The 26935-nt window shown below is 42.8% G+C and overlaps 1 protein-coding gene across 10 annotated transcripts in view; it reads right to left on the minus strand.

The window, feature by feature from the left end:
- LOC117481649 (nuclear factor 1 X-type-like) overlaps positions 1-26935 on the minus strand; it is a 104869-nt gene that overhangs the window by 57560 nt on the left and 20374 nt on the right. For 9 of the 10 annotated variants that reach the window (XM_034129428.1, XM_034129435.1, XM_034129431.1 and 6 more), the window contains one exon: positions 11777-12308. In XM_034129428.1, the coding sequence (XP_033985319.1) occupies positions 11777-12308 (532 nt within the window). Of the gene's footprint in view, positions 1-11776; positions 12309-13129; positions 13912-26935 lie in introns of those variants that run through there. The other variant, XM_034129430.1, reaches the window with a different exon arrangement.

The raw sequence follows: 26935 nt of genomic DNA on the forward strand, positions 1-26935 counted from the left end.
TACTCTTGATTCTGAGAAATTGTGATTCAGATAGCATAGAAGAGAGAAGACATGATGGAAAAGGAAAACTATTTTAAACCCAAGTGGAGAGAAGGCCAAAAAAAACATCCAATCAAATGAAAACAAAGAAGGGAACAAAGGGAAACAGAACACTGCTCAGCATTTTGTCTTTATTAACAAACAGCCTTTCCATCCAACATCTCAGATAGTAATCTACCACAAATTAGGACCACATTTCTCTAATTGACCATCATTTTGCTCTTAAAGATGAAGTGCCATCTTGATTTACTGTTACTTTCTAAAAGGGAAAAGACGGCAAAAGACGGCAGAACAGAGAACAGGGGGAGAGGGAAACAGAATGATTAGATTGAAAGAGAAAATGAACAAGACAAAGCTGAAGAGAGAATTTGAGAGGGAGAGGGAAATGGAGAGAACAGGAGAGGAGGGTAATTGCAGGAAAGGGGGCTCATTAGTCCGTCACTATCCTCAATCTAACCCCCAATTTTAGGTCATGAGGAACACAGAGAGACTAGAGAAAAAAGAGAGACAAACAGTGATGGAACAACTTAGGAGTTCTCCATCTCCTGCTTATGAGGTCTCCAATGATGTCGTTCCAAACGATGTAGTCTCAAACTTTTCTCCCTCTGTTCAACTTTCTACCTCTGGCCTCTTTACACTGGCTGGCAGCACAGAGCGTGCACCAGCAGCACTGCCGCCAGCACCGTCATGGATCACACACCATATCTCCTTACACACCTCGCATGACGAATCCACTGTCTCCCTGCCACGGGCTGAACTCACTTAGGAAGAAAAACCAACTTTGTCCTCACAAAAAGAGGGAACATAACACAGGAAAAGAAGAGGTTAAAATGTATGAGAATGAAAAGTTGTGACTGAACTTTCCATAACTAAACTTTCCATAAGATCTGAAGCAAAATCTGAAGCCAAGGCAAATTGTAAAGCTACTAGAAAACCTACTGTAGCAGTGATTAGCCCATGACCAATTACGGATAGTGACTCATAGACTAAGAAAGCAGAGAGAGGAGATATCCATTCCTTCCCTGCAGAGTTGATGTGTTGCCCTCCCTCTGTGCAGTAAGGACCCAGAATATATTGTACAGAGAGCAGAAGACTTTCAGTAGTAGTCTCCTTCAGTTGCAGGAAGAGTGCTGCCTTTACATAATGTTGTATTGATAATATGAAGAAAATAAAAAGTGGAATAACTTTCTTTAATTCCATTCACAATGAAAAACCACTTTTATTTTCTGAGGGTAGGCTGTATTTACTTTTAATTAGAAAATAAAGCTGGGTGCACCATGGCAGCCTGCAATACTTATCTATGACTAAACCTCCAACTCATTATTGGCGTGTCACACAAAAAAAGCTGGGCCGCAGATTATTTGCACTGAAGAAAATCAAAGCACTGCCTAAATATAGAAACTATGTCGAGCTTTAAATGCTGATTTTGAGAACTTTTGGTATACCTCTTTGTGAGATTGAGACAGGGTAAATTGGAAAGACATAGTGTGAAGATGCTCTAAGTCAGCAGCTCCAGTCTTCATTGCTCACTGGAAAGCCGAGTTAGAGAAGGTTAAAGGTAAAGATGAGCGAAACATGGATCCCACTGAACCGGCTTACACTGTGTGTGTCGCTCAGGCTCATGGTGTCAATCCATGCAATGAGATCATGTACTCTACGTTTTGCATAGGAGTCTATGGTATTTGGAAAAAGCACAAATAAATACAAAATATGGAGAAAAAAGTCTTAGAGAAACCCAATAAAAATAATTAGCCCTCTTGAGGTTTTTCCATAACTCGTTACCATTGTTGGTCTACTGATAATATTCAGCATCAGTCATAAAACCATATTGCCTCAACAGATGCACAGTGCTGTACACATCATAATAATCATGCATTTAAATATTGTTCGTTTTGGCTAGACATTCGAAGCCGAAAGTGTGCAGCTGAATATTTACACACCGCAGAAGAACGGCATTGTTCGAAATATATAAACGCTCATATATTATACATTGAAAATGCATCTCTATGCTGTCTTTCTCTCTCTCCTGTGTTCTCTCATGTGGGAGGCAGCGTTGGGCAGCCAGCCATGCCACATCAATATGCGTGCTGGTGAAATGCTTCCCCTGCTTCCCCCGTGCTGCAGTCGCCGAGGCTTGCAGCAGTGGAAGCGGAGGCTAATGTCACCGGATATGGCGGGTCATGTCAGCTGGTAGGTAGTCAACGGAGGTTAGCAAGCTAGCACTCCCAACGAGGGCCAGGCTGGCCTTGTCGTCGCAGCAACCTGCCACGGCGACAGCCCGGTGACACAGACAACGGCAGCCAGTGCCACCCTGGAGGCACCTTGGATTCTACCCAGGCAAAGTTCCCTGGGAGCCTTGGTTGCCATGGTGCCAGCCAAATTTGGGTCCAATAAACGTGAGGGGAGCAGGCGGCGGGCGAGGGAGGGGGACTTTGGGGTGGCAAGACAGAGGAAAGAGAGAAGGAAAGGGGGGTTCCTGAGTACTATGGCAACATTAAAATCAGCCCTGTGTTTCTAGAGGGGTAACATTAAAAAAAGACCTGTTTCAATAAAGATATATCAACGGTAGGACACTAAAATCACATCATTGATAACACATAAAAGACTGGCAGCAACAGAGAAATGGAGCGAGTATGTGTTCTGGATGCTGCTGATAACCTACACAAAAGGCTTTTAAAAGAGTCTCTTGGCAATGTGAATGACAAGATGAATGTATGTCTTCTTCTACTCTCAAGTTGTAATTAAAAAGTACAAGGCTCAGCTGTCAGATCAGCTAAAATGACAGATGCACATCTCATATCTTATACCACAAGGTCGTTGCTATTAACAAGATGTGTTCCTAAATGATTTGAGGCAAGTTAAAAATAAGTAAGAGTTGTTAACATTAATGCTTAAGTGTGACGAATAAATATAGCATGAATTAAAGCTTTTAAAAGACGCCACTTTGGCTTGGCTTCTCTGCCCTACTCTTTCAGATGCAGTCTCAGAATTCACTAAGTGGTTGGAGGTGACTTAAGCCTGATCTTTATATTCATCAATTAATCTCCTCCTAATTAAAAAGTTTGCATGACGGAAATGCACAAAAGGACTTTATAGCACTTGGTGTACACCTGGCTCTCTTGGCTGACCGGCTGACAGGCTGAATTATGAGCTGCTGAAGCAGGAAGCGTTGCGCGGCACCTTGCTGTGGCCGGTTCACCACGGTGTCCCTGAGACCCCGACACTGTGCTCCTTCCAAACTCCCTCTCTCTCTGTCTCATAAAAAAGACCTGCTGCTTGGCTCATAAGACCGTAAATCATGCAAAATAGAGCATAGCACTAGGTCTGGAAAAAATAACCATGTATAATGAGCAGACGGAGACATATGCACATATGCACTCTCTCACACACATGCACGCCTGTGCTGTCACGCACATAAGCCTTGCCAAAAACACACCACCCCCTAGAACGCTTTGTACTAGGCACACAAACACGTACTGTCATCGGCCTATCCCACAATTTGAACCCCCAAAAACACAATCCTTCCTTGAATATGGATTCAAGGAAATAGGATAAGGATAGGATAGGATAAAGAACACACTATCTCCACCCCCACCTTACCCCACTCGTTAAGACTGTGTCCACCTCCCACCTGCTTCGCTCCCCCTCAAACTCCTGAACCAACACACACACCAACGCCGTTCCCACTCCAAAGTCATCCTGTTATCTACACAAGCGCCGTCCTCTCGTCAGTGGGTCCGTTTCTCTGTCTCCTCAGAGAAAAGAGAGACTCTCCTGTTCACAGATGAATGGAGTCTTTTGATGAAGCGCCGAGCCTTGTTTACTGCCACTCCATTTATTTACCGGCCTGTTTTTCAAGTCGTCATTGAGGGACACTCTACCAAACACCCTCCTCCCTCCTCACCCCCTAAACCTCACCCACAAACCCCCTCCATCTCATCCTCTACTTAGCTACACCCCCCCCCCCCCCATCCCCTAAACACACATACACATATACACTCTACCCCCCCTTCTCAATCCCATGTCGTTCCCTATCCCGTTTCATCCTGCTTTCTTCTTTCCGTCTAGTGTCCTAGATCTGTGTCCAAACTGATTTGAAGCTTACTCGCTTACACAGACGCATGCCAAATTTGATTCTCTGCATTCTGTTGTGCTTCTCAGCTCACTCGCTCATTCGCCCCCCCCCCCACCCCACTTTCTGTCTTTTTCTAAACTGCTCTCCTTCTCACGGTGTAACGAACACCAAATGATGCCCCTCATCAAGGTTGTCTCTCAAGAACGAGTGGCCTGCTGCGAAACCGCTTCTTTTTTTTGCCACTGAAAAACAACATTAAACAATCTGGTGCCACCTGTGAAGTGACATGTTTTAACCAGATTTGACCATTTGACTTAATGGTCAAATTAAAACAATTCAAAATCTTAAAAGTGAACGCAATACATATACGCACATTTAAAACTAAACTGCAATCAAGCCTCAATCTTAAAATGCTTCGACAGATAAAATGTTATCTAAAAGAAATCGAAAAGCCTGTGAAATGTGAAATGTAAAGATACCGTTAAAAGGAAAGGATCCTGCTGATAGATCAACCAAATGTCTAATGGCAAGACATCTTTCCATACTGAATGAAAGAAACAAGAAAGACAATTCAGTCAGGGCTCACAGACCACGATGGCCTGCTTTCATGAAAAACAAGGATAATGGTCCTATTGAGCACTAAAATGTTTGTGCTTACAAGTTATTATACATTTTTCTGTAGCAGCAAACAGGAGTCCAGGGTGCTAATGAGGCTAGGGGAGGGCATTCATTTGAACCCTAAAGAGGAATAAAAGAAAAGGGGAACAAGTGAAAGAAAGAAAAGAAAACGGAAGAAAGCGAGGATCAGAGGGAGGAGGTTGGCAAGGACTGTGTATGAAAATTTGGCATCTTCCATACAGAGATAGCATCGTGCCAAAAACGGCCGACAACACAACTCCTCTCACTTTCTGAACATCAGCGTTAAACTCGCCCACATAATCATTTCTTTATTCTTCAACCCACATGTGCAAAATTAAATGAAATAGAGGTTGTTGCCTTTCATTTTTTAAATCAACCCAACTTTTTTTATTCAGCACTAAAAACTCAAGGCCACTTATTATAGGAAAGGAAACTTGATGTGAAAAACTAAATTAGAAAAATCAAGAGAAATGGGTGCTTTGGATTGAATACGCGGTAGTGTGACTCTCATTATAGCATGACTATGTCTGTGTTGTGTGCCGTTGTTAGCCAGACTTAGCAGCCGATGCCAGGGCCTCGCTGTGAGTGCAGCCCGGTGAATAAGGCATGTTCCCTGGCTCTCCCTCCGCTCTGGCTGGCCTGCCTGACAGTGAGCATTGGCCACTGCCCTCTCTCCTTTGCTCCTTCTCCTCCTCCTTCTCTCTGAGGTCGGGAAACCCTCCTGAGTGGGTATATGGTTTTTGGGGACAGACACATTTCATGGTTGGCGCCGCTACAAAAGCCTGAAAAGAGACCCGGCACTGGGAAGACACAGTATTAATTCAGACAATACCACCCCCTCGCTGCTTCTGACTCTCTGTTTTCTCAATAACCTCTTTCTTTTCTTCTCCTCCTTTCTCTCCCTTTTTTTTTGCTTTCTAGGATTTTCTCTGAATAAAAAAACGTAAAAAAAAAGAAGCTTTCTCAGCTCCGGTAAAGAATGCTGTTTTTATTGCTGCGTGCTTAGCTTAGTGTACACCCATTTTTATTTGACAATCTTTAAATGTGTTTTATTGTATTTTAATATGTAGTTACATCTCAACAGTAGGTATTAGACTGGGCTCAGTAGTAAGTGATAACGCCCTATATTAGTGAAGGAATTTATATAAATACAATTCCAGTGATCCCATAATGATTCATTACACTATCGTATTTATTTATTTATATATTTTAGAATACCATAATATATTTTGACAAATTAATTTTAAGTAGCTTAATTATGTATGAAGACAATGGGAATTTCACAATACACTGACAAATGTTGTGTCAGAGAAAAACGACCACACAAGCAAGGAAGACGTGAAGTAAAAAAATAATCTGCACCATTAGTAATAAAAAAGCATCGGCAGTTATTAATTTGAAACTGAGATAATATTTCTGTCTTTTATCCTGAAGAACCACAGAATACAAAGCTGAAGTATATCGATGTCAATTCTTATGCTTTTCTACCTGTGATGCCTTTACAATTAAAGTGTTTATGTGTTGGCATTTCTCCTGATTAAAACACAGGAAAACTCTGACAGCTGAGTTCATTCATAAAGTAAGAAGGGAGCGGAGAAAAACGGATAAAAGGAGCCAAATAGTGCAAACTGCCTCGTGTGTTTGTTCCAGCACGATGATGGCCTCCCGATTTCACTGGAATAATCTGTTTACCTCATATCTCCTAACGCTAACACTCTTCACACAAAAGGAAACAGATGCGGGTGGACCAGATATTTCCTGGGGTTTAACGCTCTCCTGAGGCAGACACAGCCAAAGAAACGGAGGCTTATGATCGTTATGTAAAAACCCCAAAAAGCAGGACAAAGGCACCGTATCACGGAGCATGCCAGTTTTCACTGGTCAATTTAATGGAAGACCAAACATAACAACATTGTCTTTGACTTGCCTTTGTCGTGTTTTTTTAAATTCCCTCAGGTCTGCTCGTGTCATCGTGGTCTCATGAGATAAGTGTAGACCCTGCGGTTTTGGACTGTTCTATGTACGTCTGTGACACCCCAACGTTAGCCTCGCGACTGTGTGTGTGTATGCGTGTGTGTGCAAGTTTTGGAGTGAATGAGCACACAACAGGGCTTTGGCTAGCCTGATACCATTAGCTATCCAAATACACAGACTTTTTTCCGAAGCCAAGAATAGTGTGAGAAGACTCCTTCTCACTCTGTCTCTCTAATGTGACGGGGCTCTCCCTCTATCTTAACCCTTTAGATTTGATACGTAGCCACCTCGACATGCTCCTGACGCCAGACAGAGAAAGAGACGCGCAGAAGACGATGACGCAGGCCCGGATAAATGAGAGACACCGGCGAACATTTGCTGATGCCAAAGCCGCTCTGCATGCGGAGAGCTTTTCTTAGCCGGCGTGGGCCCTGTTCCCACCACACACAATACAAAAGCCTCAGACCTGACCGACTCCCTCTGTGATTTCATTTAATCAAAACTCAATCCTTACTTCACTGCTGAGGGTCATCCTAAGATGTGCTCACACAGACACAAACAAAAACACTTACACACAAGGACAGTCCAGTCAAACCTCATGATGTAATGGGAGCTGGAGAAGAGATCCAGGAAGTAATTAAGAACAGATTATTTTCACAGAAAAAAAGGAATACTGAGCCATGGAGCAGTGGGAACCTGTGGAATCCATCAGAGTATCCTGTCAACTTTTATCACGTAGCAAACGATTTATCATGTCAGCCATGACTGTCAGGAGCCTCTCTTTCTCACCAATCATATATATGTCATATATACTTTTCTCCCTTCTTTCTTCATATTTCTGGTCTTTCCCCCCATAAATCCAGAATACTCTGGGAGTTTTCATAAGTGATGGACACACGTTTTTTTTAATTTGTGAATCCTTCCTGTGGTCAGTGAGTTGCCGCGGGGCCGGCTGCAGCACTAGGATTTCTCCGGGCTTTCTCACAGCGCCGTCCAAGGCATGACTATTGCTATAGCGAGAGGGAGGCGGGATCTGGCACCGTAAAGCGTGGAGTGTGGAGCGGTCATGGCAGAAATGGCACGGCGAGCACATTTCACACCTCCCTCGGAGTGACTGCAAATTTCCTGTACTGCACTTTTGATTGGAAACACATTTGAAACATCTTTTCATGATCACACTTACCGCGTACAAAAGAAAGAAAAGCAAAGAAAAAGCAGCAAGAATGAAGTAAAAAAAATTACTGAGTGCACTGAGCTAACTTTGGACCTCACAAATGTTTTTTTCCCTTAATCTTCTATTTTTCCAACATTGAATAAATCAGAAATGTGCTGAGTTTAAGCTAAAATAGCACAGGTTATAAATCAAATAGTCCAATAGGAAAAGCAGCTAAAGGATCTCTCCACAAATGCATTACAGATGAAGATAAGCAGATAAGGCATACCTTTGGCTATCTCCGTTCAATCACTCTTGATAAAACACTAAAAAATAAAGCACTACTCACTCCAGCGCACCACACAACCCTCTCCTCTATTCTTTGCCAGTATGTTAGTTACAATGTTCAAAGACGGGACCCTCTGTCTGGGTTGTTGCCCTTTATCTGAGGTGCCTGAAAAGCAGGGGGAGATGGCTGTGTATTATGGCAGCGTGGTTTGTTCTGTTACGGCTGCAGTGTGTTATGCTCCGTAACAGAGAGGATCTCAAAGGCTGGCTGGCTGCAGAACAGCCTGAGAAAGCCTGACGGCAAGCCCAGAGATTCCCTGTGGCAGCTTTTGCCACTCTGTCATAAACAAAACACAAGACGTCTTTCTCTTCTTCCCACACCAACGGGGCTCGGGCGCTGCCAAACAGAACAATCACTATCGCAGCCTCTTCTCCTTTCCAACACGCTCTCTCTCTCCCTCTCTCTCTCTCTCTCTCTGTCTCCTACAATATAAACAAAAGAGATCAACAGAGGCTTTACCTCTGTGAGAGCAACAATGAGGGCGATGTTTAAGGAGACAAAACAAAAGTGTGCATGGGATCAAAGAGGAGCGAGGAAGACAGAGATGCTAAAGACCGACAAAACGCGAACCAAACAAAAACAAACAATGAGCACATCTTGTCATTCACAGCGCGACTGAGGCAAAAAATGTAACCACTCATCACTCCAACCGATAAATGTGACACATGAATGCAGGCATTTTTTTATGCCAACAAAAATAAGCATTTGCTACTTAGAAGTGAATTAAAGCCAAGTGTGGTGACAGTGGTGACCTTATGACAGGTTTGCAGACAGTTGGCTGCCCTTTGTCTCTCCCTCTGTCCCGCTCTCTTGCTCTGCCTGCAGACCCCAGAGTGTCTCTCCAGACAGGACTTAAACCGAGCATGGGCTCTTTGGAGGCAGATAAAAGTACCGAGGCACACTGTGTTTGCCAGATAAGATAAGAGAGAGCGCGCAGTAAGTCCATATTATAAATGGGTAGTGCACTGGGCAGCGCCTCCAAGCAGCCATGTGTTTTACTGTACTGCTGTAAACCAAAGTACAGTAGCGACGGTGCGAAGCCACACACTGAAAGCTGGAAAGTCAACAAATAAATGCTTCATGAGACATTCACAGTTTGTGTTTTCTGTTTAACAGTACATATAAACAAATGTAAATACAATATCTTTTCACTAATACTATGCCTACTATTTACAGAAATCAATAGGCACTATCACTCACAAGTTTTTTATTTTGTAAAATATAGTAGTTTATATGTAATATGATACCACAATAAAATATTTTCAGTTTTTAGGTTGACTGTGTTTTATTTCTTTATCCAGCATAAAGGGAAAACCATTTTCGCATCTCAAATTTAATTTTAAAAAAATGACACTTTATAATATATAAAGTAATATATATGTTTATGTTTATATATAATATATATATATTAAATACCAAAACATTTTCATACAAATTCCATACACCTTACTAGATATGGTGTGTTTATTAATTTGCAGCTTTCACCGGGCTAAGATGTAACAAACTAAATACTATAATTTACTGTTGTACGAGACTAGGATTTACAAGATAAATAATGTTTAACAGTACATTTTATTATTAAACTGAGCAAAAACAGTTCTCTGCAGATATGTTACTAAATCCCATAAACACCACTCAATGACCCAGAATCCACAATAAGTCGTTATGAAATCGTGTTTTGGGCAGCAGCATTCAGTTATTGTGCGAAAATCAAGTCGATAAAAAATAAAATACATTTTAAAATGAAATGTAATAATAGTATTTGAGAGAACATTTATCAGACAACGTCAGGACTGCCCGCTACCTACAGTTTTTCACCGCCACAGATAGACCAACAAACTGGAGCTGCTGCCAGGGTTTTGGCTCGGGACGAGTGAGGTGTTTGGCCTGGACCGAGGTTTTGTGTGTGTCAGAGAGGGGGAGAGAGAGAGAGAGAAGGGGAGAGAAAGGGAGAGAGAGACAGGGACGGCTGTGATAGCATTTGGCTTCAGTCTTGTTAGCGGGTACCTTAAGGTAAAGCCCAGGCAGAGAGTAAGGGTGTGTATTTGGGCAGTGACTGGAAGATGCTGTATGTATATGTGCCTGTATGTGTGTGTAAGGCTAGTTGAGTCACTGTTTGAAATTTCCATAAAATTCCAGCTGAGATAATATTAGGTCATGAGCGTGTGTTTGTATGTATACGTAGCCAGCAAATGGTGGTGTAGTGTGTATTTGGAGGATTTGGCTATGAAATGTGTTTCATGTGTGCGTGTGTGTGGCTGCTGTGACAGTGTTTTTTGCAATGTGGGGGAAAGACGACAACACAGCCAGTGTTTTTGGCTGTGGGTGCAGAGTACGCGCACTGGAGGCTACAGTGATGTTTGGCCCGAGTGTGAGTGTGTGTATCCACGATGGTGGCTGAGATACAACAATGTTTGGCTGTATCAAACTGTATCTATGATAGTCCTTGGCCTAGTGTGTGTGCTGTGTGGGTGTGTGTACGCAATCGTGACTAAAACCGTGTTTGGCTCTGCGTGTGAAAGTGCGCTACTAAGATGACAAGAGTTGTTTCTCTTTTTTTAATATCAAATGTGTGTATCTTTATTTAGCTGTGTTTGTATGTGTGTATGGGTGTGAAGGTGGCTGCAATAGTACTGGCTGTCTGTGAGCGCTGGCGATTTGTGTGTGTGAGTGTGTGTGTTTGGCAGCCAGGTCCAACGTGGTGCTCGCGTTCAGGCAGACGGTGAAGGCGGCAGCAGCCTGCGGCCTGAGAGCAGGAGACTCGCGGCTCTGCTCTCTCATATACACACACACACACACACACACACGGAACCTGGGCAGCGGCCAAATGACGATGCCTGGCTACAATGGCCTTATCGTGGCACATACACTTCGACAGACTGAGTAACATTTTATAAACAGCGAGTCTCACTCATCGCACAAAAACACACATTTTGACAGTGGTGATCAGCTCATAGAAAACACACACAGAGGCATGCAAATTCCTTCCTATAAAAAAAACACAAAATACATGCTCAATATGAAGCCGCAAATGCCTGAAAAATGAACTCGTACTTGCCAGAGCATGTTGGCTGAATGCCCTTGACACACACATATTCTTTTTATTACTGTTGATACTATGTTGTCATGTAAACAAATACCAGGAAACAGAAGGACAACTATGAAAAGACAAAAAGCGAAACTATTTGTCGTCAGGGTTAAATGTTTGCTTTATTTATTTAAATGAATATTGTTAATTTACCTAAATTCAAAATGGTAAAATAATAATAATATATAAATATAATTTGTATCATATATAATTCAAACACTTTTTAAATGTGTTTCAGAAACTAATACACTTATCTTTATTTATGGCAATTTCTGTCAATACATCTCTATTTAATGTGTCACACAAACCAGTGTTTGTGTGTAAGGTGTTTTTCTGTGTCTGTGATAATGCAAATATTTGTGCTCATCTATATGCACATGCACACGGGCATGTATGACGAGTGTTTATGTGTTGGCATCCCTCCCTTTATTAGTGTCTAGTATCCAATTGGCCACATACCTGGCGTGTGGACGAAGTAGGCCAGGTAGAGGTCCAGCTCCTTGACGGACACTCCGATGTGGTGCGGCTGGACGCACAGGCCAGGGTTGGTGCACTGTGGAGACTTGACCAGCCGCTCCCCGTCCGTGCTCTCCAGGGGGCTGCCCTTGAACAGGATGACCATCACCAGGTCCAGCCGCCACACCTTGTCGGCCTGGCGCAGGCAGTCGATGCGACGGATCTTGCCCTTCTGGTCGGGGTTGGACAGCACGCAGCAGGGGGGCTTTTTCCCCGTGATGGAGAGCACAAAGTCCTCACGGAACTCGGGCCGGATGTCCTTGCGGAGCTTGGCCAGCAGGCGCGAGGCCCACTTCTGCTTGATCTCTGGCTTCTCCCCCAGCAGCTCGTCTTTCACTGCACGCTCTTCCTCCTTGGACATGCGCTTCTCGTGCTTCTTGAAGTATTTGCGCTTGCGGGCCTGCAGGTTGAACCAGGTGTAGGCGAAGGCGCGGACATGGGGCAGCAGGGCCTCGATGAAGGGGTGGAATTCATCCTGGATGAGGGAGGAGGTAGGGGGGAGGGTGGAGCAGGAGAGGGAGGAGGGGTGGAAGCAGGAGGAGGCAGTGGAGAGAGAGGGAGAGAATGGGGGAGAGAAGGATGGGGAGAGAGGGAGTGGGGGTGAGGAAGGGAAGAGAGAAGAGAGGCAGTTAGCACCGGCACGCAGCATGGAGGAGCGGCGCCTGCTCTGTACGAGCGGAGGGAGAGAATGAGCGAGAGGTGCGGGAGAGAGAGAGAGAGAGAGAGAGAGAGAGAGAGAGAGAGAGAGAGAGAGAGAGAGAGAGAGAGAAAGTGACAGAGAGATGCATTTCACTCTCAACACACACACACACACACACACACACACACACACACACACACACACACACACACATCACATTGAAGGACACACTTTACAAAACAATAACTCAAAACTGAGAAAGAGGTAAAAGTGGAGAAATGGAAATGATGTATCTTCTTCAAATAACAGTGGACATATTTGTGGACCTGCATAAATACATAAACGTGTTAGTATTAAATAAATATTGCAAAATTGTAACAAATACATTTAATATTGTTTAAGAAAAATAATGTATTTCATATCTACATCCGTAAAGCAAAAACTATTTTTAAAACCTAATGCTGACTGACTACATAAACTGCAATATATAATATATGCAACTCGTAATAATGTTAGAGAACTCCCAACTAAATTGAAATTATTAAAAATTAAAATATTTGTCCATAAATAACATAAATGCGTCTGCACTAAAATGATCAATAACAGTCGCTTCCATAAAACATATGGCAATAAAACAACATTAACATAGTAGTTACCATTTTGCTCTCTCATCATAAATTCACCCGCCGATTGTAAAGAAACTTAATGCACCACGAGGACAACAACTGGATTGGTGATTCAAAAGCAGGTCTCCCTTGAAAAAGTCTCCCTTGAAAAAGAGATCGTTGATCTCAATGGGATTTTACCTGGTTAAATAAAGGCTACAAACAAACAAACAAAGGCGCTGAAGTGATGCTGCATATATTAGAAAACAAAAGACTGAGAGAAGAAAATTAAGCAAAAAGAGAAGCTGAGAAACTGTCCAATAAAAGCAGCAGGGGGGAAAAAGCTGAGAAAGAGGAGACAGGCCAAGGGGGCGCAGTGTAATACCAGCACAGGAACACAGGAGGTACTGTAGCAGGAGAGCTGCTGTTCAAGAGCACAACAGAAGGAGAATGTAGAGAAGTTCAGCAATCTCTCTGTCTAAAGGATCTTTAAAAAAAGAGCTGGACGCGCACGCACAAAACAGATATTGCTGCAAAAATGTACAAAATTATCAAAAACTTCAACAAGCCCCCTAGTTTGTTTTGACAAACAAAACAAAAGAAAATGCTTGGCAAAGCGACGCGTGCTATTGGTTCAATTCTGTGAGATCTGCATAAGACTCGCAGAGAGAGGGAGAGAGAGAGAGAGAGAGAGCTGGACAAGGGGGGTGCGGACAGAGGAGAAGAAGAAGAGAAAAAAAACAAAACAAGAGGACCGAATCAATGTTGGAAGAGTGTGCACGACCGCTGGCAAACCCGAGTGCAGCTTCTTTTTCCCCCCTCTTTCTCTCCAACTCTGTGTCTCTCTTCCTCTCCACTTTCCTTCTCTAACCATTGACTGAGTCTGTGCCAACATGCAGAGGGCCCACCTATTTGGCACCGAGTCTCAAACAGCCCAGCCAATACGCATGCTCCCAGCGCTGAAAGGGAGGGAAGAGAGAGATGGCAGAGGGAGAAGCAAAGCGGTGGGGGGGGGGGGTGGATGGTTGGTAGGCTGGTAGTGGAGAGAGAGAGAGAAGGAGGGAGGGGGAGAGACGGGGACTGTGTGTGGTGCAGGCAGAAGGCACGTCATTAGCCAAATAGACAAGTTCCAATCTAGTGCGAAGGCAAAGTCCAGAGGATATTAATTTTACATGCATCCAATCCAGACAGCACCCGCCTCCTAAAGCCCCCTACGGTCTCCCGCCCACCCCCCCCCCCCCCCCCCCCCCTTCATCGCCTTCGTCACCAGCGTGGTCACAGCCATCCCAACAAACCAGCTCGCTCTCCAACTGCACCCCCCCCCCCCCACACAAACCGCCGCCCTCCCCCTCCAGAAACACCCCTCTCTCTGCTCGCGTTACACCACCTTGGCATGGGATGGCATGAGAAAACACAGGCCCAAAATCCCACTAGACCCTGAGACCAGCAGCTGCTCCTGGATTTAACACACAAACAAAGAGAGGAGGGGGAAGAACATGCCCATCAACCCCCCAACAAAAAATACCATCCAAAAACATGCTCTCCTGTTTCAAAATGCACCCTCACTTCCAAACTGGCCCCTTCTATCCCCCATTTTTTTGGTTACTCCACGTTAAAAGCTCCAACATTACAGACACAGAAACACATTAAAAGTTTCAGTTACCAAATTAGAGAGCAATCCCATTTGTGGGTGAGAGACAGGATTTGGTGGACAATGACAACTGAAAATGCTGTGGTGGACAGCTTCATGTAAGTAGCCTATACATGTTAAGCCGTTTAACAACGCAAGGCAAGCGGATATTAAAACCGTCTAAAACAGGCTATACAACTTCCCTGTAATTCACAAAGCTTAGTCTAATGCATTCAGATTCAGATACGCTGGTCTTTGTAAGCGCGAAAAAAGAATTATAGTTTCCTACTGCAGCCAGTAAATTGCCGATATTTCTATTTATAAGTACACAATGACACATGATTGGGATTGAGCAGCAGCAGAAAGTGAGGGAGCACAGCGCTGTATAGCTGCCCTGGCAAGCGCATTGTCTCATCATCATTGGCTGACCCACATGACCTCAGAGGGACAAACTGTGCCCAGTGCACCATGGGAGAAGTATTTCGGAGACAAAGGCTCTCACCAAGGATCAATTCAATATATTCTGATGTAGGAAATAAGTATAGACCCCTCTTTTCATTAGAAGTGCATTTAAATGTCATTCTTCCAAATTACAAAAAAGTATTTGCTAATTTATGCTGTCCAAATTAGTCCATGGAGAATTATAGAGACATTGTCCAAACTGGAATCTCGGGCAATGGGCAGCCACAAAAAGCTAACTTGTCATGTGGCAAAGTTGAGGGCCCGGCCATTTGATTGTGGGTTGAAGCCCCCTGCTGTGCAGCGGGACAGGCTGTCTGTGTGAACGCCCTACAACGGCCAGAGTCCTCTGGTTGGCTCCCAGGACCGTCAGATTTAGCCTGGCCTGCTCCTCTGTCAGAGTCTGACAGTCGGAGTCTGACAGAGGACCCGCCGTCCGGCGACTGGCTGCTCCACTGACTGGCTGGCAAGCTGGCTGTTCGGTTGGCTGAGAGGCGACATGACTGGCTGGGTGAATGACTGGTTGGCTATCCGGGTGGGTAGCTAGCTGGCTAGCTGGATGGCTGACTGACTGACTGGCTCGTCCCCGCTACTGCTAGGGGGGTGCAGACCCCATCTGGACCAGGCCGAGCCGGGCCGGGTGCCGATTGTTCATACTAACATACGCCTGCCTCACACAGCCACACTGAACCAAGAACATTGTGGGAATGAGAGAATATGGAGGAGGCAAAAAAAATGTGGGCAAAAGGAACACGAGGAGATGGAATTAAAGAGGCTGTGTGTGTTTGTTTTTGTTTTTGAAGAATAATAACGGAGGTGTGTGTCGCTTATTTGAAAAGACTGAAGGGATTAAGACTTTTTGGTGCATGGGCCGCAGACAAAGAAAAGGAGTGATATGTGCCAAGATTTTACAGTGACTTCCTGTAATATAATCGTGCCGTTACTGACAGGCTATACGATTATTAACCAAGATCTCTATCAGGGAAATCCAAAACCCCTTGTGTCCATTTAAAACAGCACATTTGTAGGTCTAGCTCTGCAACATTTGTTTCTGTGAAATAACTCCACTTAACTCTTTATATAACACAAAGAGGATGAAAAGCTGATATCTATCATGAGACTACAAATTAATCCATATATTTAAGCAAATACTATTTGTATGAAATACGTAATCCATCAAAAACAAATCCCTCTTTATGAAATCACTTAAGTAAATCTCCTCACTGCCAGCCTATTATAATCTTAACTGGACCAAATGCAAAATTATACAACATAATAACACAGGTATTGAGGTCTGTGCAGAATTTGCAGTTAAGGCAAGATCTTTTATGATTTTGGCCAAGAAATGAGTCTTTGTGGCACCCTACTATTTAATGTGTCCATGTTAATTTTGTTTCCTTTTTTCAAACCCACATGTCCTTCAGCTCATTAGAGAGGGTTTGTCCATGTTGCCCAGAGTTACTGGGGGCACAACATGTGAGTGAGTTTTTCAGGCCTTGGCCGCTTGACTCTTTAGGTATCTGCTTTGCAATAATTTGAGCGAGAGCTCATCTTATCTCTGCATGCCATGCTCCTTCTTTCAGAAAAACGACGACCTTTGTTCGCCAGGCTGGGCAAGACAATCTCCCCTCCTGCCCTGACAGGGCACAACTTAGAGAACAGCAGAGAAATGAAACCACCTCAGGTTTTATTAACAAGGCCAAGCTTGGAAGCAGCAACTGCCAAAAACACAAGACAAAGGAAATGCATAAAAACCGAAATTGTTGTATTCAAGATTTTGATGGTATTAAAGAACAAAACAGAGATTTAAAAAATGGTGCTTACTGCAAATGTACCCATTACACCATTGTGTTATGTTAAAGAGATGGCTGTTAAAAAGCTCCCAATTGTCCTGAAGCCAAAAACGCACCATGGTATTAAATGAGGCCTGATAGAAAATAAGTAAAATGGCAAATATAGGTCGAAGCAGAGCAGGTCATTGCGTTGAAAATAAGATATGTTTTTAAAGTATGCTAATTAAACACCAATGTAGGCTACGTTACATGAAAGTTTGGGCTAAAGGGGATGTGATAGAGGAGCACACCAAAACTGCTCTGTGGCTGTGAGCTTAAAACGGCCTGAGGGTTGCGTCTCTACATTTTGTGAAACAATACAAAATCAATACTCACACATTTAAAATAAAGTCACCTACCTCGGTCACCGTGTTAACGCAACATTATAATCTCCGGTATGTCGGTAGTTCAGTTAATAACAGCTGTCTGTCTGTCTCTGTCCCTTAACCTTTCCCGACCGCGTTGTTAACCTCCGTCCGTCTGTTTCTATGTAACTTTATGTAACCTATTTTACGTTCTTTAAAACGCACATTATGTCTCGTTGTTAACAATAAAACCGCTTTAAATACCTGATATGTTCAAAACTAATGCTCCTCTCCTCCCCACGGAGAGGAAACTAAACTTGAGCTTAATTTGCCGTCTGCTCTCAGTCTGCTGAGGCCTACGTTAAACAACAAGGGTCAAGATGTGTCGCAGTACAGCTTATTCATAAAAACAGTGTTATGTATGACCTCAGTGAAGGCAAACCTCCGCCAGAGTAAACAAATATGTCACATTTGCACCAAAGCGTTAAGCAGCTTTCCCCCATTTACTGCAGATGTGATCATGTAGCCTGTTTAGCGTTTTTACATTTTTAAATAGACTATTAACACCTTTGTGCAAATGTAAAAAAATCACTATTGGTTCCAGTCTGAGGGTTATATTTGCATTACATTTATTTATATACAGCCGTAACTCGGGCCTGTTTCCCACACTGTTGTCGTCAGCTTTAATCACTATAGCCTACCTGGGATGAGTTTGCGGTGTCTTGAATGCGAAAATGAATGGTAAAGGAATCAGATTATCACGTTTAAATAATACTAAATATGCGTTGGTTGGGAGTCAACAAGCATGTATTCTCTAACTGGACAACACACGAGAGATTGTAGGTATTTGGCATTATAATAACAACAAAGGTCACTTATTTTATTTTATTCCTTCTTACAATATAATGGTTGTTCCAAAAATAGACAACATGGAATTTCTAAATGAATTCAGTAGAAGTAATACATCATAAACTTAATTACTTAAGTTCAACCACTCCCTCAAATTATACTAATAAAGGCAACCCCTTCATATTTTCTAATATTAATAGGAAATATGAAAGGGTGGCATTTGTTAGTGTAATAGTGTAGTATATTATATTGTTGTATTCTTACAACAAACATGAGCTTAATGATCTAAATGTCATACAAAATGTGGTTTAAAGTTTTAACTAGTTGGTTTCAAAATGTCCTGCAAACAAAAAATTGCCAGAAACATATAAACAATTAAAACAGTTAATTATAAAACACTAATATCCTGAAAATATATAAATATGAAATGTGATTTTAAAGAAACGGAGAGCGTTTATTTAAATTTCTGACTCATAAATATATTTGACGAAACTGATTTCATGTTTACAGTTTAACATGAAAATGTAGAACAGGATAATCATAATCATTTTTAATCATTTTTCCTTGTAAATACAAAATCATTGTTTTATTTCAAATATATATTTAATTTATTTCCTCGTATTAATAATAATATATTAATTGTACCATATTTTTGGGATACCAGGAAACACTGACCTATTAGTCTAATGCTATTTTAGTATTTTATTTTAGGAACATTTCTTTGTCAAATCAAGTTATGAAGAGAAAAGGAAAACTTAATTAAAAACATAATTTAAGAGCTACAGGGACTGAAGGGCTGATTTGCCTGATGAATTTATTTTTGTTTCACACACAAGTCTTTAGTTAACTATATGAAGAATTATGATCCTTCAAAATAAGGTTAGGAAACACACACATACAAACACACACGCACACTAAGGTTACAGTGTGTGAGGACGTGTTACAACTGGAATTTAACTTTGACTTGTGCTGTGAAATCATATTGACAAGTGCTCAGTGCTGATGTAAAGGAAAGACTGTGAGAGATCTTAGATATTTTCCTGTGTGTGTGTGTGCGTGTGTCTGTGTGTGTGTGTGTGTGTGTGTGTGTGTGTGTGTGTGTGTGTGTGTGTGTGTGTGGTGTGTGTATGTGTATGTGTATGTGTGTGTGTGTGTGTGTGTGTGTGTGTGTGTGTGTGTGTGTGTGTGTGTGTGTGTGTGTGTGTGTGTGTGTGTGTGTGTGTGTGTGTGTGTGTGTGTGTGTGTGTGTGTGTGTGTGTGTGCTCTGACCTCTTGAGATTATCTGGAATAATTTGGGTTAAAGTTCCTTGAGCTGTTCATGCTTTTTATATTAAATAAAATAAGATTTTCAAAACTTCGCCTTCATAATAAAAGTGAGACAGAGACATTTTCACGCAGTGCAGGCATAATGTAATAAATTGTGTTTATTTTGTTAAAAAAGAAACTGAGAATAAAAAAAAATGTTTTGGTTGAAGAAATGTTCCATATTATTATAACAGTAGTGCAGGAAAAGTAAGGTGTGCCGGCTTGAATAGTGGTGAGTAACACCCTGGGTTAGTAACCTCACAAACCTCAGAGAAATACAAAAAATTACGGATAAGTGGACTACTATTTCCGTGGAAACTCTCATGAGACAGAAACAAAGTATCCTATTTTCTTTCCCTTTCATTCACTTATTTAAGCCCACCTACATGCATTCAAACACAGACCCATTATTCTCCTGGAAAATGTTCTCCTTAACTTCTCATCACTGCCAGTGTTTGTATTTCCATCCAGTTTAAACATCTTTTTATCCATGCATCTACTCTCAAAAAGAGGGAAAAAAACGTTGCCTCTTTCTGCTCTCTTTCTCCCATCGGCACAGATTGATGTTAAAAGTGTGTCTGCGCATCGTTGTAATTACGCCTGTTTACACACTGAAGCATTACTATGTGTGAAAGTCTGGAAGCCATTTGTGGCATGAGGCGGAGAGGGAAAGACAGAGCGCGCAAGTGAGCTTTAAACAGCTCCAGAGACACAAGGAGTGATAGCAAGCTGGGGCTTCTGACATGACTGCAGGCCTGCGTAATATTATACCCAAATATGCTTTCACATTTGTGCGATAGCTGGGCAGACTGTTTCAGCCTCAAATGTGAGCACATCAAAGATAAGATCAAGGGCTCTTTATGATTCCTTTTAGTATCCAACATTTTATTCAGCCAGGATTTTTCTTGAGGTTTGTGGTTTTCATATGACTCTTGCCCATCTTCATAAATGTCACCTTATACAGTTAATTACAAGCATAAGTCTAACCCCACAAGTTATATTCCCAATTTATATTCTAAAAATATTTGGAGAACTGAATTCAATTTTGGATGACTTAAAAATACATTTTATGATGATCATCATTTAAATAGATTTGCGGAGCTTCTGGCTTAGATTTGGTGACTGGAGTTCAAAAAGCTATACACTGCTCACACCAAAATGTGCTGAGAGGACAGAAAAGAGGGCTGTGTGAAATCGTTTACATTTACTCCTTTTAATGCCAAACAGAAAGTTAATCTTGATAACAGTGCCGTCAATTAGAAATAATGTTTCTCTTAGGGGATGATGTTATCGTGGTATAAATAAAACTGGGCAAAATTATAGATTTCAAACTAAATTAGGAGATTCTGGTCCTGCATGTTGCAAACAATGATTTAATAAAACCACTTCAACATGTGGCTGTGGCTAGATGAGGCCATATAGGATTACATGTATGCTAAGTGAATACATGTAGACTTGTGCATGTGTGTTTACATTACAGAGGATTCTGAAGCTTCACCATGGCAAATACACACACACACAAACCCATGAATGTACTCACACACACAAAGCCACACACACACACACATACACACATTGTTGGTTTGGCATTTTCCGACGGAGGACGTAGCAGTAAAACAGAGTACAGCGTTTCCCCTAGACAAGGGCGGCCATTCCTGATAAGGTCAAGTGGGCAGTGTTATACTTGGTGTGTGTGTGTGTGTGTGTGTGTGTGTGTGTGTGTGTGTGTGTGTGTGTGTGTGTGTGTGTGTGTGTGTGTGTGCTAATAGAGTGTGGCAGCTTTCTGTTTGAATAATACAGGGAAGGAGAGCGTCTGTCTCACACTTTCTGTCTCACTGCTAACAGGAGCACATGCTGCACACACCTACAGTGTTCCAGTCGGCACATGCCAGCGGCACACACTGGCTCCCCTGCCCTGCCTACAGCTGCAGAGAGGGCTTTCAACCTCATGGTTAGCAAATACAGCAGGAATCAAGCAGATAATGAAACCCGATAACCCCTCCCTGCCATGCCCTGCTCCACCACCGGCCAAGGCCTGCTTCTCCTCACACAAGAGATGCACTATTGAGAGAGTTTCTCTCGCACTCTTTCGCTCCCCCTCATTCTTTTATTCCTCCCTGGTCCTCGTTCTGCCAGTCGGCACGGCGAGATGCCAACCTCTCCCCAAAGCCGGGCAGAGTGCCCTCACCCTTTATGCAAATGCTTTACCACTTGCCCGACTCACACATTCAATCTGTGCCCCCCACCACCATCACCTCCATACCTTCTTTTATTTCTTTCACCTCTTACTCTGCAAGTCTTCTCCCTCTCTAACACGTTTCCCTTTCCTGTTCTCTATATTGTTTTTGCACTTCAACCACCTCTCTATCAATTGCCTGTGCACTCTCTATCTCAAAGGCTATCCGTCTCCTAGCATCTCTCCCTCCGTTTCCCCTAACTCTTTCAGGGTGGAACTCCCTCTCCCCTCCCTTTGCCTCTCTCTCACACAGCTTGACTCACCCGGACTCAAACTTGTGCACTCACTCCTCGGCCTTTGCCAGACAGGCAAGTGCAGAATTTCCCTTCACCCTCTCTTTCTCTTCTTCTATCTCTTTCACTCTCTCTCTCACACACACACTCAGCCCTACATCCCTTAAAGGGAAAGTATCTTGTTGATAAATTATACTTTTTATTTATCCCTGCAGTTTAACGTTTTATCCTCTGTCAGTGTTTAGTGTTAAATATATAATTTCCAAGGACAGTTGGAACGTTATTTCATACCTCCGGAATGTATTATATCCCTATATTTGCATGATTGACTGCTTCCTTCAGTGTTGAGCAGGGCATTAGTGGAGCACAGGAACGCTACATTTGTTCAGTATTATAAATAAAAGCAATGTGCAGTGGGTTAAAATGTGTTACATGTGTTTGAACAGCAGCCAACTACTTTTATATTTTGAAAACATAATACAGGATATGTATTGTTCCAAATAACATCGCACCACAGAGCTAATTCATGAGCGGTGGGTGAAACAAATCTTGCTGTTTAAAGAATAAATAATCATGTGATGAGATTATATGACGATTTGCTTTGTAAAAGCTTTTTAAAACCGATCAGAAACGTTGGTTGTCAAAACTGGACATTTTCTTATTTCCTTAAAAGGAACTGCTATTGATTGTTTTTTATAATGCTGTTTTGAATCAGGTCAAGTCTCCACAAGTTATATAATCTGTAAATAGCTCCACCAAAAAAAAATGTAATCTGATTCCCTAACCCCCCCAAAAAAGAAAAGAAAGTGCTAGATAAATAAAAGAACAGAACTTCATAGCATGCTGACCACAATTTCACTTTTACAATGAACACTGCAAACGTTTGTTGCATGCTCCTCTGTAGATGGGAAACCAACCCTTTTGCATTAGGATCCTATTTCCGCACCAGTGAGCTCCCTATCAGGAACAGTGAAGCTTGCGGATTTAATTCTGCTTATCATGTGAGCTGGAGTTTGGCCTTTGCGGAGTTGGCGCTGCAAGGGTTAAACGGTGCCCGCTCCCTGTGGCATGATATGAGCTGGGCCTTTGCCTGTGCACTCTGCCTTGTCTGCGCCGAGTTGCTAGTGTTAGGGGTTAAGAGTGGGTGGCTGCTCCAAGTGGCTTCCTATGCAACTCTAATCCCATTAGGGTTAAAAGGTGTCTGTTCCAAATGGCTTCCTGAGAACCGGGTCTTAATCTCTGCTATGCTTGACAGAGTTTGGGTTACAGCGAGACAATCTCTTGATGTGGCAGCGAGTTATCCTTGACTCTGAGCTGGCAGTGTGAGGGTTAAAGGTCGCTCTGCCCATTTTGAGTGGCATTCCCTGTAGGCAGTGTAGGGCAAGCACCATGCCAGGCCGGAAGACACAGAGGGCGCACACAAACACATGCAAGGCGAGAAACAAAGAGCCCTCACAACCACACACACACACGTAAACACTAGCGCACATTCACAAAAGCGAAATCATTCTGAAACTTTTATCCTCTTAAACCAGTGCTTTCCTTTTTTAAAGATGTCGTCCTTCAACAAAGCAAGGGGAGGACAGGCAGACATACGATGCAGACGGGCGCCTCGGGGAGAATGTGCGCGCAGTTATCTCCTCTGTGACCACGCTCGCTGACATCCCCAGCCCTAAACTACCACCTCGCACTGACCTCAGGGGCACCACAGCACCACAGGCAGACAGCCATAAGTACATGTCCTCACAGGGGACATAAAATGGAGAAAACCCACCTCCATGATAAGGCACCTCATAAACAGGCATGGGAGAGAAAAAGTAAGAGGGAACAAAAAGTAAAATGTTGCATCACTGATCCAAGCTTAAAGCTGTGTCAGTGTTGGATATAATAGTTGTAAATGTTTTTCACTTTCAACATTATCCAAAAATGCGAAAATGTATAAGAGAGCAGTTTTATCTTAACTTTAATGTCTTCAGTACAACAGCTACAATACAATGCAAACACACACTAGAACAGTTTAAGCTTTTTATTCTACACTATGGTCTCTATCGTCTCCCTCATAGCTTGCATCTGGATTATTTGTAGTTTAATATTGGCTCTAAATCACATTATAATCCCTGGCACTCGTGCTGAGAATTTGACTAACACGTGAGTGAAATATTTTTATGACTTTTTCTTCTTTTCTTAGTATCCTGCCAAGCTTTAAAAGTTGTCTCATAAAAGATGAAAAACGTTAGGTTTCTTAACTGCAATAAATGTTCTAAATGTGCCATGTTATTTTGCAGCGAACGATACACTGTTTATCAACTCTCAGGAAAACTGGTCCGGTATGAAATACCAGTCGGTCTCCATTTATAAACATGTGATTGTATGAAAAGATAGTATCACAGAGAAGTGAGCCAGAAGGAGGGAGCTGGACTGAAAGCAGCACGAGCTGCCACGTCAGATGCTGCTGAGGCTTCTTGGCTGTCAGGACTGAAACTGACACACAGTGTAGACACACACGCACATGCAAACGCAGTATGGCCTGCACGGCACACGAAAGATTCCCCACATCTATTCCAATGCACATGCACACTCACACACACAGAAAAGGGTTTTGCCTTTGCAGTGCTGTTCAGGGAGTTTGAGTCATCGGCCAAGCCTGACACCCCTGCTCAGTGAAGCCATCACCGCTGTCTCTCTGTGAGTCAACATGGATGGAGCCGCTCCATCAACAACACACTCAGGCCTAATAATAAAACGAGCAAATCCCTCTCTCCAGTTTGCCTGCCTCACGCCAGAGAGGGCCTGCCCCGGCCTGGTTATTTCCTGGCCATGCCGCTACTGGAATTACACTCATCATTAACTTACATTTTTGGTGAGATTAGAAATAACTACTTAGTTTTCCAAATATTAGTCCAGTAATTAAATACAAAAACAAATGTTCTTAGTTGTGATCCTATATGCAAATCATTCATTTATTCACATGAATAGAGACATCGTGTGGATCGTGATTTAAAAAAAAACACATATAGGGAAATGATGTTGTCAATAATAAAGCTCTTTGGCTGCCCAAAAAGAAAAAGATGCAAAATAGGATTTGGCCGAGTCTTTATTTAGGCTAGCTTTCCAATTCCTGGAGAAATTGCATTATTGAATACAACAACGCTATTGTCTCAGCAAATTTGAGAGGGGCTTTCAGCTTTATATTTTTCCAGAGAGGAAAATCAAAACAGAAACACCGTTTTTCAATCTGAAGGGGAAAGAAGGCTCTTACGCAGAGATTTGATTCTCCAGATAGCACTTGGCACCATTTGCCTCCTCTAAGTACTGTAATATGGTTACGATACATTAGCATTCCTTCACATCACCAAAGAAACCCAATATGTGTATATCAAGCATTTTTGTCAGAAAAGAAGCGGACGGTGGAAAGAGAAGGGGGGAGGAGGGTGGAAGAAGATGGAGAGTCAGGTAAAGGATTAGCATTAAGAGGCCATAGGGAGTACAAATGTTGCCCAATGATCAGCATTCCAACGGACAAAGCCTAGCGAATGGTGAAACTGTTTTAGATAGTGCGCTGTTCTCAGGAGAGGCACACAGGGAGTTAGTAAAGTGGCTTTTAAGCTCACCAAATGAAACATATCCCAGATAAGACTGTGGCTCTTCCTGAGTGAACGAAAGAGATGAGTAGCGGAGGGGGGCTGGAAAGAATGAGGTAAAAGAGAAAGAGACCGTTGAAGTAAACCACGTTATTTAAAGAGGGTAGTGAGAGTTGAGATCGAGAAAAGCAGACAAAGTGAAAGGGAGGTTTTCAGAAAGAGACAGAAAGAGAGAAAAAAGATAGGAATGAAGTGCCTGGAAAGTGAGAGCATATTTTCAGATGGGAGCACATGTGAGATGTGGTGTCGGCGGATCCTGTCTCAAACAGTTCAGCGAATGAACCCGGAGACACTAAGCAGCCCTGCCTGCCTCTCCAGCAGGATTTTATCACCTGCGTGAAAGAAAACACACTGGCCAACCTCATCAATCTCTGCTCTGCGCTGCTGCAGACCTGCAGACCTTTTATGTACTCTTCAGTGTTAATGTTGTGTTTGGGATAATGTTGAGGCAACAAAGTCATAATGCAGAGGTGCAGGAGTCTCTCGACACACACAAGGACTGCGGTTTTGTTAACACTATGCCTAAAAGTTGCTGAATGAGGCAAAAAAGCAACCCGACAGCTTATATTTGATTATATATTCAGACCTGTAGCATTCAACTTATCTGTAAAACTGCATTTATATTTTAGTTGAATTTATGTAGTTCTTTCATGTGGGTTTTCCCTTATCTCGCCCACCTTCTGCACACAGACACCATTAACTGCCTGGTTAGCATGAAGCGACAGCAGACAGGTGCACACCCACAGGCCAGAGAGCAGAGTCAACAAACAAGGGTCAGTTTTTCATCATCCCCAGTTTGTTTATTTAGCAGTGGTTAGGTTTTCACTTATAAACCTCCAAACTCCATTGCAAAATGCCCTCCTTTTAGACTCCAGAGAGAACATTTAAACAGTATTAATTCCTCTTGCTGGGAAAAGGGACGGCCTTTCCCGGAGCAATTCATAACATCTGAATATAAAAATAAATAAGAAGAGCGGGCGCGCTCATCACTCAAAAGTAAGGAGGGAAGAAACCTGCCAGGAAGTTTGACGGCGGTGTGTGTTTTTCCTCTGTTTCACCGGCGTCTGGGACAACACATTTCTCTGCGTAATAGCCCTGACTTTGTTGCAGCCCACTACCATCGTTTCTCTTTCTTTCTTTTTTTTTAAATCAATCTCTTTATTGAGCTTTCTGTATGCTTTATCTTCACGCCCGCTCTCCCTCCCTCTCCCTCTCTGCTGGACGCCCCTGTGCCAGTTAACTCACCACAAGCCAGAGGGAGGACCGCAAGAATGCTTAAATCAGCATAATTAGGCCTGTGTGTACTTTAAACACACACGTTTCCCCCAAGCCTGGACCCCTGCCACCCGTACACCGCTGTGTACGCA

The sequence above is a fragment of the Trematomus bernacchii genome, unplaced genomic scaffold (genome assembly GCF_902827165.1).
Source record: "Trematomus bernacchii unplaced genomic scaffold, fTreBer1.1, whole genome shotgun sequence".
NCBI lineage: Eukaryota > Metazoa > Chordata > Actinopteri > Perciformes > Nototheniidae > Trematomus > Trematomus bernacchii.